Source organism: Odontesthes bonariensis, chromosome 16, assembly GCF_027942865.1.
Source record: "Odontesthes bonariensis isolate fOdoBon6 chromosome 16, fOdoBon6.hap1, whole genome shotgun sequence".
Taxonomy (NCBI): Eukaryota; Metazoa; Chordata; class Actinopteri; order Atheriniformes; family Atherinopsidae; genus Odontesthes; species Odontesthes bonariensis.
In genome coordinates, this window is record NC_134521.1 from 22,199,454 (window position 1) to 22,214,057 (window position 14,604).

General features: G+C 40.2%; 1 protein-coding gene across 4 annotated transcripts in view; it reads right to left on the reverse strand.

Moving 5' to 3' along the window:
- The window catches only part of dbn1 (drebrin 1), a 132,172-nt gene that overhangs the window by 17,842 nt on the left and 99,726 nt on the right, over positions 1–14,604 (reverse strand). For all 4 annotated transcript variants that reach the window (XM_075486611.1, XM_075486610.1, XM_075486613.1 and 1 more), the window contains exons 3-7: positions 12,141–12,253; positions 8,442–8,516; positions 3,259–3,402; positions 2,952–3,029; positions 1,669–1,820 (exon numbers count right to left, since the gene is read on the reverse strand). In XM_075486611.1, the coding sequence (XP_075342726.1) occupies positions 1,669–1,820; positions 2,952–3,029; positions 3,259–3,402; positions 8,442–8,516; positions 12,141–12,253 (562 nt within the window). The remainder of the gene's footprint in view (positions 1–1,668; positions 1,821–2,951; positions 3,030–3,258; positions 3,403–8,441; positions 8,517–12,140; positions 12,254–14,604) is intronic.

Genomic DNA, 14,604 nt, shown 5'->3' on the forward strand with positions numbered 1-14,604 from the left:
AGGTAACAACTTTTAATATCTATTTTTATCTGGTCCTTCTTTAGCACCAATAACTCCTTCAATATTGTGAATAATGGAGTCGTGCAGGTTTTAGACAGTGGCTAATCTATTCCTCAAACACAACAGATGATGGTGAGGGGAAATGTTCCTTAAACTCACCAGATGTTCCATTTTGTTCAAATCTAAGTGTTCCACACCACTAATGTGCTTTTTGTGCCAGATTTGAACTTTTTTGAAAGTTTTAGCTGAAAGAATTGGTGCATTATTGCCCTTAAAAATGGCACCACCACTGAGAAGCAGTTGGTCACCCCAAATGGACTAATATTCCTAAGTAACCGTTCGATGAGCTGCTGTTACAGAACCAGCAAAATCCCATGAAATAGTGGTCCAAACCATCACAGAACCACTACTTGTCATAGTCTTGGGGGTTTTGTTAGGTCTTTTTTTTCTTTGTTTGTGGTTTTTCTGTGTTTTATTTGAATTAGGATTTATTATCTGTTTCTATTAGTCTTTTCTTGATTTGCCTTTTTGTTTATAGTCCATATTTTACGGTTTGCCTCAGTTTTTCTTCTTCCTTTTGTGTCATATTTGTCTGTACTCTCAGTTTAGTCTTGCCTCAGTTATATAATCGTGTCATGGTCTTAGTTTAGTTTCCAGTTTGTTCTGTCTCCCATTCTCACCTGTAGTTGTCCTCAGCTCTCTCGGTCCCAGCTGCTGTGACTGCCATTACTTTACACTTTGATCATTTTTTAAAATCAGATTCTGTAATTGATTTTCTCCATCTGGTTTGTTCAGTAATGCAGTCTTTTGGTTTCCCAGTTCAGTTTATGGTTTCCTTTCTTTCTTTAATAAAACCATTAGTTAAGTTTCTCTGTACCTCCACTTTGCTTTTCTCTTCTCCAACAGTTCTAGCACCACAGTTTCCTTGTCCTTTGTTATCACCACCCTCAGTATATATGCTACTGGGTTTCCTTTGATCTTAACTAGATTGTCCTTGTTTGTGTGAGTCCTTGTGTGTTTTACTCCTTCATGAAAAGTCAAATTTTGTTCCATCCTTGTTCTGTTGTGCATTTTTGGATATTTGGGATTTCTGGACATCCTGTCGATCCACCACTTTTTGTTTCGATCAAGTTAAAAATAAATCATTCAGTCCTTCAGCCTGCACTCACCACACACCAAACTGTAAGCATATTTATGTGATACAAGGAAAAAACATTAACTATTTTGTTAGTCCAAACCCAACTGGACTTTTGAAATGCATGTAAACATGTAATGTATGTTAGTCCAACCCATAACATACTAAATAAAAGCTATAAAAACACACACACAGATAATTCAGTTGGCAGTCTATATTTATTAACTCAATCAGACTCAGACCGACCGATGCATGCTTTTAAATTCCCCTCCAGTGCACAGAAGAAGAAGTTGTGCGTTAAGGGTGACTGTTTGGATGCTGCAGATGCATCTTTAAACTATCTCTTTATTAATTCTGCAGGGTTCTTTCTAAAAAAAAGGAAGTCTGGTGTCATTTTTGTTTGGACTTTGTGAAGCTTTCTGGAGAATGTTTCTATCACCTAGTCCCTGAGGTATGAAGACAGGACGCATAGTTCCTGAAAGAGATTTTTCAGTGTGTTGGCGTGACACTAAATGTTTGTGCTCGCTGCCCACCTGTGCTCCTCGATCTGCCTCTCCTTCTCGTGGTACCTCTTCTCTCGGTTTTCCTGCTCCTTCCTCTCCAGCTCCATTCGCTCCTCCTCAAAACGCTGCCGCTCCTCTGCAACCTTCCTCCTCTCCTCCTCCTTCCTCAGCTCCTCTTCACGCTAGAAACCAAACATAAGAGACAAAAATAAGCTGCGTCCACAAATGATGTGTCTTTGTGACAGGCTGCTAGTAACAAAGTGCCTAAAGGTACAATTTAAAACTTTGGTTCTTTGCTAAGTTGTCTGTTATGTGTAGACACAACACTGGTTCATCCCTTGAGTTAGGTGTGTTTTTATGCTTTAAAGCTGCGGTCGGCAACTTTTTTTTAGTCATATTAGCTTGAACTGTCATGGGATTCTGGAAGTAGAATATTAAATAGTCTGTTTAGGAAAAATAACGAAATCTGTAGCTCCCTCTGAAGCCTGTAATCATGCTTGCAAAAATCGAGCGCTCCCGGCTGTTTTTAACCAATCACGTTAGGGTGGAGGAATCTTACCTGTCAATCACAGCTTGTGCACACGCTGCTGAGCGTGAGTCTGCCCCAGCTTGTGTGCGCTCACACTGGTGTGAACTCACGTGCACAACCTCGTCCACAGAGGGGGAGGGGTTTGGGGGGCTTGTTAGAGGTTGGGGGAGGGACCTGAAAGTTGTATCAGTTCGAATTTTCCGACTTTAGACTCGCAATTTTGAAAACCTGCCGACGGCAGCTTTAATGACTCATAGGTCAGTTTCTGGTGTTAAAAAAACACATTCCTCTGAAAATGGGCAGGTACAAGGATTGGAAATAGGTTTAAAAAAAAGCCAATGTTCAAAGAAAAACTTTGAATGACCTTCAGAAACCCTGGATAACTATTGCTCAAGACCACTTTAAAAGATTACAGTAAAGTCTGGCAGCTTGGAAGGAAAATATGAAGAAATGAGGGCTGGATCAGGATTTTTAAACAGCAATTAATTTTCCTATCCGACACTGTCTGATTCCTCACTATCATACACTTTAATCTGTTAAGACCGTATGAAAGATTTTTCAGAACGCTGTAAGTCAGAGATCACAAACCCGCGTCATCCTTCAGCTCAGACATTATGTGATTAAAGTTTTTTTCCTACTATTGAGGAATAATCAATATTTCTGTTTTTGAAGTTACAATAAAATTATAACAAAATATTGGTATCCTGAAGATTAAACTCTTTTCTTATCACTTTCATTCCTCCTCCTCCTCTCTTTTTCTCTCACCTCCCTCCTCCACACATACCTTGGCCTGCTCCCAGAACTCCTCTCTATTGATTTTCTTCATCTCCACCTCTGCATTGGTCTTCTCGTACACGGTGCCCTGCACCAGGAGAGACGGAGAGAGATCTTTGTATGAGAGAACATATGATCTTTACAGGTGAGAGGTCTAAAAACTCTCAGTGAACTCTCTGTTTCTGATGTTGAGATAGCTCTTTGGGTGCTCTCTGTTCTGCAGCCTTTGGTGCTGCTCACATATCATCTGAATGACTGTAAGATGTTCAACTACATGCTTCATGGAAGCCTGAATGTGTGCAAGTCTCTCCTCATACCACATCTGCATTCTCTTCATCTCGAGTTCTCAGACGGCACAGAACCGGGCTCGCCACTGCCACCGTCCCGTTGGTGAGCCGCTGCCCGATGGCCATTGGGTCGATGTCTTCCAGACTGCTGGCATTGATGATGACCTCCACCCCCTAAAGAGGTAGATATAATCAGTAGATAATATTGTTAAAATTAGGAACATCCTGTCTCAGAGTGATGCAGAAAAACTGCTCTATGCATGTGTTACTTCAGGGTTGGACTAATGTAATTCTTTATTATTGGGCTGTCCAAGAAATTCTCTGAAAAGCCTCCAGCTGATCCAAAATGCTGCAGCCAGAGTTCTGATGAGAACTAACAGGAGAGATCCTATTTCTCCAGTTTTGGCTTCTTTTCATTGGCTCCCTGTTAGAATTTAAGATTCTTCTCCTCACATATAAAGCTCTTAATGACCGAGCTCCATCATACCTTAAAGATCTCATCGTTGTAAAATTTCCCAACAGAACACTTTGCTCTCAGATTGCAGGTTCACTTCCTTCAGTTATCAGGCCCCTCTCTGTCTCTGTGAAACCAGCTGCCACTTTGGCCCCTCTCTTCCTTTAAGAGTAGGCTTAAAACTTTCCTTTTTGATAAAGTTTATAGTTAGGGATGGCTCAGGTGACCCTGAAACATCCCATAGTTATGCTGCTATAGGCTTAGACTGCTGGGGGACCTCCCATGATGCACCTCTCCTCACTCTGCTCACTTTCCTCTCCATGTACATGTGACATTATTGTCATTAACTTGTGTTTCTCTGCCTCAGCAGGTATCCCTGGCCGGGTGTTATGGTATTGTTGTCCCCTCTTTCCTGTGCTCTCAAACCGGCCACCCTTCCTGGTTCTGATGGAGGTTTCTTCCTGTTAAAACAGAGTTTTTTCTTCCAACAGTCGCCTCGTGCACGCTCAGGACGGGAGATTGGATCGAGGAGAAGTTTCAGTGCAATCTGAACCAAATAGAACTGAATCTGTTCGAGTAGAAATCAGCTGCTCGTTTTTTGTATTTTATCTCTCATCTTTACTTTGACGTGACACTAAATTAGATTCAAACCATTTTTGTCCTGATACACTGCGAGATTGAAATGTCTGATAGCACGAGGACATTCTGTTCTATAGAAAGTCTGATTTTGAAGCGTTCAAAAAGAGGAGAACAAGTTCTGATGTGTGAAATTAGTAAAAATCTTTCAGATTTAGTCAAACTAAGGAAGGTCACCGGTAATTATGTCAGCTCCTCAGATTCTTTGAGCTGTTTCATCTAAAGCAACTTGTTCAGTCTGAGTTTCCTCTCCGGTTGGCTCCATCCTTCTGTTATACAGAAGCAGAGCGCCTCTTTTCTTTCACTAATCAAGCTGTCGTTGTTATCTCATCATGCACAAAGCTCCAAAAGCCCTGGTTGAAGGACCGCACTACACCCACCCTGAACAGAGTACTTTGTTTTGTTCTCTTTGACAACAAAGAATTTTCTTTCCTTGTCCAGAAAAACCATGGAGAAATGTCAGCCACGGTTTCCTCTTCAACCCCACTGAGCATTTATGAAAGATAAATCTTCACCAAAATCATCAGCGTTTTAGACTCTAGCTGTTAGTATTATTTTCTGTGAAAACTTTAGATGCTGCAGAGATTCATCTCAGTCAGTGTGACGTCCTCTGAAGTGATGGAAACACAATCCAGAGTGTGTGTGTGTGTGTGTGTCCCTAAAAGGGCTATTTAAAACCTTGTTGGTGTGATGAAGTTGATGCTGTGTGGGAGAGAAAACTGCCACTTAGAATAATGACACTCCAACACACACACACTCTCACGTACACTCTTCAGCTGCTATAAAAAAATATAAATAAAACATCACTTCCACTTTAATCTCGGGTCTTTTTATCTACTCTGAGTCCAAAAATACATTCAGCCAGGTGTACTAGTGTGAAAACACACACACACACTCAGCTCAGAGCTCTAAGCAAAGAGAGATTACTTTTAAAAGCAATGGTATTCATCACACACACACACTTGTTCCTCCTCTTTGATCTTCCTACAGGTTTTAATGTGACGAAGCTTCTTTTCCCGCCGATCGTTTGATAAAAAACAAACACGACAGGTTACAAAACTAAAATCATTTTAACGCACATTTTCCGCCCTTATCAGTTCTCAGGTAGTCACCCGACTCTCTGGAGGTAGATATGAAGTTAAACACCACCCTGTCACCTTCATGGCGTCGCATGTGGAGAAACATTTGCACTCTTAATAAAAAGATTTGTGCTGAAGAAACAGGTCCTGATGCTGAACCACAGCGTGTGAGCAGCAGGCTGTAATTAAACCTCGGACACGATGACCTCCTGATTAGTGAGATTTCTACAAGAGGAAAGCTGTTGGGTTCAGACTTTCTTTCAGTATCTTTATGATTAGATCAGATACTGTTTGAGGAGAAACAAAGTGAGACTTGGAAGTCGCTCTATAGTTATGAAGTGTTACAAACTAATAGCTACGTTTGAAATAAATCTGGTGTGACTGATTATGTAAAGGACAACATAATGTTGCTTGTGAAATAAAGTTATCAAAATACAACAGAATTAATTTCTGGAGATTAGTGGGAGAGACACCAGGCCTAAAAAAAACTGCTCAAACAGCAGGATGAGCTCAAAGGATGTTGAAGGCTTTCCGTAATAACTTACCCAAATATGCATGTGCCAAAACTTTCTAGATAGCTATGAGTTAGCTTTTTTAAAAAAGAAGTTAGCATGAGCAATGGCTGATTGCTACACCCTGCAATACGAAAACTAGACTGACGATCACGCCCCTGGTTTCCAGGAAAACTGGGAGTTTCTGTGTGGAAAAATGGGTACAGCCCATTCCCAACCTTGTGTGCATAAAAAAGAAGTTCAGACTGTTTCCTGGTGCAGACCAAGGTTTATTTCTTTTTGTGGAATAAACTCTACTGGATGGGAGCCCGATGATCTTCAGTGTAAATACCGGCTACCTTTTTGACTCCAATTATTTATTTAAAGAGGCTTTTTGTGGCCCAAACCTGGCTCTTTTACCCCAAAACACGGTAGAATGCCACAACTGTAACTGTTTCCAAATTCTACAAAATATCTTTTTTCACTAGAACATTTAGTCGACAATTGTACATTAATAAAAAATACCTTTGCATTGTTTTGTATGAACAGTCTGGATTTACGCAGGCAGGTTCACCTAATTTATCTCACAACAAGCAAAAGTAACTTTAGATCAGCTGACTGACTGCCCAAAGAACCCAATATCATGACAATCATACAATAGCTCCACTGATCCATAGTGCAAAAAATCAAAGTTTCACAATAAGGGATAAAAAACTGTACAATTATTAAGTTTTTTATGTAGATGCAGCTAAGATTTATCAGCATGCCGAAGTCCTACTTTCCATCCATTCACGATTCTTTAATTTTCTACGGCTCTCTAACTGGCAAATATTTAGGATTAGGTGTTAACAATACAGGGGTTAGGTTAATATGTACAAGATTAGTCTTACATGTTACAAAATTCATGGTTAGACAGTTAAAAAAAATATCTTGTTATGGCTTACATGTTCTAATATTCATGAGTGATTATTTCAGTCGTGCAGAAAACCACAGCTTTGGACTGGCCTATGGTGAAAATATATAACTCTGCCACCATGTTTTCTACATAATATTTGTGTTCTGTTACATCAAAAGAGAAGCTGACGTCATGCCACGCTGAATTGTGGGTAACTGGATTTATTATGCCCGATATACAAAAGATACCACTGCCACCCGAGCTGTCTTTTGTATTAGGGACCTTCAGGATCATGTTTTTATTCACATGCACTTAGACCAGCCTCTAATCTCGTCTCAGTTCATTTCTACTCAGCATGAAAAAATGATAATCAAATCTGTGCACTGCAAGTAAAAAGAAAAAAAAATTGGCTTCACCATTTAGAAATTAGAGCTAATCTTTATTAATGGCATAGAGAGTAAAAAAAATACCTACTGACTAACACATCCTAAATTGGACACAAAGCTGGATGCTATTATGGGTTTACTTGAATAAATAAGCCAAAAAAAAAAAAAGGGGGCAGATTTAGCGGGAAATCAGATTTCAGCCCACCACTTTGACATTTAGCATGTCTCTCACACATTCATTGCTGCCTTTTATCTGTAACCTTGAACTCACTTTATGGCTTAGATTTTCTAACCAGATAACAGCAGCGGGAGCAGAAACAGGACAGTTTCGTTGGATTTTCAACCGAATGATCGATAAGAGATCGACACGATTTTAGACCATTTTTTCATGCTACAGCACAAGAAAATAACTGTACAGTAGCACTGCGACAGCATGTTGCATCACATTAAATAGGGAAAGAGGCCACATTCGTAGGTTGGAGGGGTTGGAGGATGGCACAACACTTTTAACTGACGAGTGAGTGAGTCAACATTGAATGTCCTCCTGACCACTGTTTCCTTTCAGTATCTGTACATAGAAATGTAGATTTGAATTCAATCAAGTTTCCTCTTGCTGTTTTGTTGTTGGTGTACACAGAACAAGCTACTTGGTTAAAGTTAGAGATTAAAAACTAGATGGTTAAGGGTAGGAAAACATCATGACTTGCATGAAAGTAACGCGGTAAAAAACGGATCGTATCAAAATATACATTTCCTGGATTACTGGCTGACGTGTACTTTTTCCCCTCTGCAGTGCAACGCGTTATACTTGCCACTTTTACCATGAAAGTGGGGGTGAAAACCTCAGCATTCGAACAAATAAAACACTGTTGCAAAAGCCCCATGCTCAGGAAGACGACGAGCCCCTGTGATATACAGCATCTCTCCTGATCATTCACACCTTAAATGACTCGTTTCTGTCATTAGTGTGGTTGTTATTGTGTGGCAGGTTGGAGATTGTTTCAGCGGGATGGTTCAGTTTGTGTTGAGATCATGTATTCATCTATTAGTGAGTGTTTTTTTTAGCTCTTGGACAAAGCTGGAAAAGTGAATTTCAGTGCAAACTGAGCCTAAATGTGTGCGATACGATATCATGATGTGTAGAGCACCTTTTAATTGTTAGAGAAACTCATTTCTTCCATTGGTGCTCACAGTCTGCTAGGACCTCGACTGTTGCAACATGTCATTTTTAGGTTTTTATGTAGGATGTTTGTGAATGTTGGCGATTCTGACCTGGAAGAAGTCTGCGATGGTGGCAACATGGCTGGCACAGGCACACTTCCTGGCATCCGGCACATCTTCCCCGACCTGCCTCAGAGAAGAAAGGGAAGTTATACAACAGAAACAAGATGAAAAAGGACAGAGAGGAGAAACATGAAGGCATAAAAAGAAAATAAGAGAGAGGACGGAAAAAGAGTTTAGCGGGACATCCCAAATTATTCTTCATCACTAATTATTTTCCTTCCAAATGACCACATTTAGGAGCAGTTTCCTCCCAGCTTTGCTCTCATTAGGTACTTTTATTCAGCTGTGGCAGTGTTCAGTTATTGAACCAGTTGTATTATAACAGGCTGGATGTACTTCAGTAATCATAGCTCATTCAAACCAGCACAATACCAACACCGTAAGCACCAATTACTGAGGAAAACGGCCCCTTCTCATCTGCATTCATAACTATCTCTCATCAACATCTCTGTGAGTGTCAAATATGGAGAGAAATGCAGCTGGAATGTTTCTGCAGTGTATTTTAGGATATTTTATTCTCTTGTTTTGGACATTTTTTGGCCCACTTCGGCCCATTTTGGCCTAGTTTGCCACAGTCTGGTGCTCTTTTGGCTGTTAATGTTGCTACGTTATATTCTGATAGACTCTGATGGCTCTGCTCCCAGCCTCATTTAGCCACCAAATGTCCTCCTGTCTGTCTCTCCCAAACATGAACAGAGCTGTGCACAGATTTTTTTTCCCCTCTTTTTTCCAGTCACCTCTGGTCCTGGGAAAAAATTAAGTTCAAATCCAGGCAGCAATTAAACATAAGCTCTCTTTCTTTCTACATCCCTCTGCACTCCATCATTATGCCCTCCCTCAGGAAGCCCCTGCCGTTGTTAGGTTCAGAAAGTAAAACATTCATCTTGAGGCTCTCAGAAGGAGTCAGGCTGTGTTCAAATGTTCTCAACACACAAATTATTAATTTCTTCCTGCAACATTTCAGTTTTAACATGAATTAAATAGTGCATAATTTGCCCTTCTCAGTTACAGTCATGAAACAGAAAGTTCCCTATCACTCAGTTCTAAGATTTTATTTATCACAACATCATAAAACAAATCTCGTGGACCTTACCAGGTATTAAAATTCAGTTGAATATAACCTCAGGTGAACATCACATGACATATTACACTATGTCATTATTTATTGAACAAAAACGGAGACAAAATACAGAAGCAGTGAGTTCATGGTGGACTCAGTGGCTGCAAGGTGCCCAGGTCCTGTGGCTGCAGAACAAGCCCAAACCATCAGCCCTCCACCACCGTGCTTGACAGCTGGTATGAGGTGTTTGTGCTGATATGCTGTGTTTGGTTTTCTCCAAACATGCTGCTGTGCATTATGAGCAAACATCTCCACTTTGGTCTGGTCTGTCCAAAGGACATTGTTCCAGAAGTCTTGTGGTTTTTTCAGATGTAACTTTACAAACCTAAGCTGTGCTGCCATGTTCTTTTTATAGAGAAGAGGCTTTCTCCTGCAGCCCTTCCAAACAAGCCATACTTGTTCAGTCTTTTTCTAATTGTTCTATCATGAACTTTAACATTTAACATGCTAACTGAGGCCTGTAGAGTCTGAGATGAAGCTCTTGGGTTTTTGACCTTGGGGTGACCTTACTGGGACGTCCACTCCTGGGAAGATTGGCAGCTGTCTTAAATGTTTTCCACTTGTGAATAATCTTTCTCTCTGTAGAATGATGGACTCCAGATAGTTTGGAAATGGCCTTATAACCCTTCCCAGACTGATGGGCAGCAACAACTGCTTCTCTAATTCACTGCTGATGTCTTTCCTCCTTGGCATTGTGTTAACACACACCTGAATGCCCCAGACCAGCAAACTGACAAAACTTCTGCAGTAAGGTTTCACTTGTCTCAGTTTTTGTTCAATAAATAATGACACAGTGGTTTGTTTATTTGAGGCTGAATTCATGTAGTTTTAAAAATCCGGTAAACATGGGGATGTTATTTTTAATCATGTCCTTGAGGTAGAATCTTAAAAATTTAAAAACACAGTTTTTTACTTTCTTTTTCATATGACTGTACATATGTGATTAATATTTTTTCCTCCCTCTGTGGTTACAGGAAGGTTTTTAGTTTTCACAGCGTCCAGCTGAGAACTCCTCATGGTGCTGCCTGTCTGATTATGAAAAATTAGCGCCTGTTGAGAAAGCTGTTGACACAACATGCAGTTTGTTCTCCTTCACGTGGACTCTTATAAACAGAAAACATTTTCACTTCCATTTTTAACTCCTGGAAAGAATAAACATCCTTCCTGACAAAGTCACGCGCAAAGCTGCTATCTATGTGTCTAAGAGACAGTCGCTTCATCACTGTCTCATTTTTAAGATTGCACAAATATCAAATAAAAGAGAATTATAGGCTTCTTCACAATGACAAACAATAAACAAAGTGTGATCAATATAAATGGCACTCTGCTTCTCTGTTCCACTCACAGTGGGTTGAAATCAAATGGGTGGGTTTGCTTACTTGCTGGTTTGGCTTTCATTACCTTAACAGTTAATAACAATCCTATTTGTGGAACCTACTTTATGAGAAACAAAACAGATCAAATTTCCGAGTTTTTCCACTTTTCCTGGATGTTCACATTTGGGGGTTGTTCCAGATTAAATTTCCTTCTTGGCTATCTGAAACTTTGATTTCCCTGTTCAGCTGGAAGGAATCATAAAAGATAGACCCACTCACTGGGTCTGCCTGAAAATACCACTAGGTGCAGACTCAAAAATCTCTGGCTCCAAAACAGCACCCAAAAGGTCAACAGTAAGGGACTTGGGACAAGGGACAAGGAGCTGAAGGGAAAATTTAGAGAGTCCGTTTGGCAAATGAAGTCAGTTAAAGTGTAAAAAGTCTTGGCCTCAGCATTCTAAACAGGAAGTTTGTTTCAGTTGTATTCAGTCAGAGTCTGTTCATGTTACACATTTCTACAATTTGTAGGCGCTTTCATTTGTGCCTCAGGTAATAATCGCCAATAAACAACCCCACGAATGCCTGAAAACACAACATACAAACTCAAACAATAACAACTATTCCGGCGGTACTTTCATGTTGCTGATTTCATGAACTAGGTGGATATCGAACGTGAAAGGCCTGAAACAGAATGGTGGACTTAAAACGCTGGGGCCAATAGGAAATGTTAAATGCTGCAAGACCAATTTTGAAGCTTCCAGTTTATGTCCCTGGAACATCAATTAGTTTCTGCTTCATGTGGTGGAAAGGGGGGAAATTAGAGGAAAGGACCTTAAAAGACCAGAGTTCCTGCAGTTAAAATAAAGCTACAGACTCTCATTTGAAAAGCATTACTTTCCCCTTAAAAAAGTGAGCAAGTCTATCAACTTTTTTCTTTTTTTTCTTCGTGTCATTGACTAAATTTACTTCAATTAAACTACCTCCAATTAGTGTGCTGGTGGCTTACTTTAAAAATAAGTCCATTAATAAGCAGACGAAGCTGCTGCTGAGGCTGCAGCTGTAAAAATGAACCTAGTTTCAGGTCATTAACATCAGCAAGTCTCCGTCAGATAAACTGTGAAATCAAAAATGTACTGTGACCCTTAGTGACTCAGATGTTCCCCCTCTAATGAAGTGAAGGACATTTTGGTGCGTTTGGTGCCTAATTCATCTCCTCTGCTCCCCTCGTCTACACCTGACCCAGCGACTCACCCAGTTGATGAAGATGTATCGCGGCAGAGCGGCGGTGGGTTCCTTCAGGCTGCAGAAGCCGTACATCACCGAGCCGTTGTCAAAGGTCAGCGTGATCTCTGCCAGACCGCCTCCTGCAGCAAAGAGCAAGAGACGTCATCACTGCAGCAGCACAGCGGCAGCCACGTCTGGCTTGACAGGTTTCAGTTGGGCTGCCCTCCGAGCTGTGCCACCCAACCACCTCCGCCCCCGAACACCCTTCATTTTTCCACACGATCACATACGTTCAATTTCAAATACATGAAACCCATCAATCCGCTTTAATGACGGTATTTACACCTTTAATTCACTTAGTACTTACCGTTTGAAATCGACAACACAAGAAAATTTGTAAAAAAGGTTAAACAGTCTGAACACTTGATTCACAAAAACAAACTGATAAACAACCACTGCAGCAAGAAGTCCTTTATGATCCCGACTCAGACGGTTATGAGCATTTAATCTTGTCATGTTGTTTTTGTGCAAATTACAGGGACGTTTTTTTTGTGCAGTAAATCAAATCAAATCAAACTTTATTTATATAGCACCTTTCATACTAAAAAGCAGCACAAAGTGCTTTACATAATAAAATCAATAATCAAATCAATTCATGCATAAACTCACACACAAGATCACACCGACAACCACACTGCACACATCTGTTAGTGTTAAAACATCTGAAATCAGTTCAATATCTGTTTTAATAAAAGGAAAGGGCATTATAGTAATGTCAGTTTATGTGAAAAGGGACCAATTTAATGTACAAAGTTGATTTAAATAAAGAGCCAAACTTAAACAGGAGACATTTTGAAGAAATCATGCACAAGTTTAAAGAAATTCAGAGGGAGAGTTGATAAAGTTCGAATAACACTTAACATCAAAGTTTCTTCTTAAGCTTCTGCTTTTATTTCTGTTATGAAATTACATACTTGTAACTTGTAAAAAAAAAATAAAAAAAAATCACTAGAATTGTTTTGTCGAAGTCAGGAAATTCACTTAAACTGGAGTCTAAATGATAATCAGCAGTGGCTGATACTGCATAATATCACAGTTGAAAAAAATTCATATTTTTCTACAGATGGTTTGTTTGTTAGATATTTCTGTCTGGTTGATCATGGTGCAGTCAAAGGGACAAACGTCAGCCAGCTGAGAAGCTGGTGGTGGCTGCATTCATGCTCAAGTCAGTTTCTGATCTGGCCCAAGATAAACGGGAGCCGGTAGGTCAGGAGTGGGAAATGAGAAGACCACTGCTCGTGTGTCTAACCAGCATCTGGCTGCACCAGCCACTGGCTCAGCTGGAAACCAAGAAGATGGGACTGAAACGTCAGCCAATCGTCGAACCTCTGCAGTCAAACCAGCCGCCTCTAATTTTAGAGTTTTGTTCTGATCCTGTCTACATGTTTCACTTGTGTAAGCATTGCTGATGATGTGAGGTTTGTGTGAGTGTGTCCCCCTCCTCTGATTGTCTCTCTCTGACTGGCTGTCGACATACTGAACAAAACTCCTGATCCAGCCCTCATTTCTTTCTGTTTCCTGCCACGCAGCCAGACTTTCTTTTAAACTTTTAAAGTGGTCTTGAGCAATAGCTCTCCAGGCTTTCTGAAGGTCTTTCAAAGTTTTTCTTTGGACATTTTCTGCTTTTTCACTCATTTTCAGTCCAGTCCTTGTACCTGACCATTTTCAGAGGAATGTGTTTTTTCTTTATCAACTCACTTAACTCTGACCTATGAATCATTCAAGTAGAAAAAAAGCTCCTAACTCAAGAGATGAACCAGTGTTGTGTCTACACATAACAGACAACTTAGCAAAGAACCAGTTTTAAATTGTATCTTTACACGATTTGTTACCAGCAGCCTGTCACAACGAAACATCATTGGTTCCCATTTCTTTAGTTGCATCTATGAAAAACCCCAAAGATAACACAGTTTGACAGATGCTAATTTTTACTCCGACAAGGTGATTCCCAAAGAGCTATTAGCTGAAAACTTGGCATATCTCAGCATGGTGCGCAGTGTGTCCTTAAAACATTTGAGGAAACTGGACAAGTGGAGGATAAAAGAAGAAGTGTCAGGCCTAAAGAACTATCTACAGCAGATGAACAGGATCTGAAAGTGATGTCCTTAAGAAAGAGGAAAAAATCCAGCAAAGACCTGACAGGACCTGAGAGATGCATCTGGACCTTCAGCTGATCCATCTACTGGAGAACTATTCCTGAAAACTACTTAAATAAATGACAGAAAGCTGGTCTAAGAGGGTTCAGACTGTGTTGAAAAATAAAGCTGCTCAGAACAAATGTTGACTTTCAATTTCCTTAGAAATGTACAAACTCAGTTTTTGTCTTATATACTGTATTTACACTTATGTTTGCAAATTGTTCAATCAGCTGCTGTACCTATTTCCTGGATCAGGACATTTGCACAGTACTGTATCTTTTCTAATGGATTTC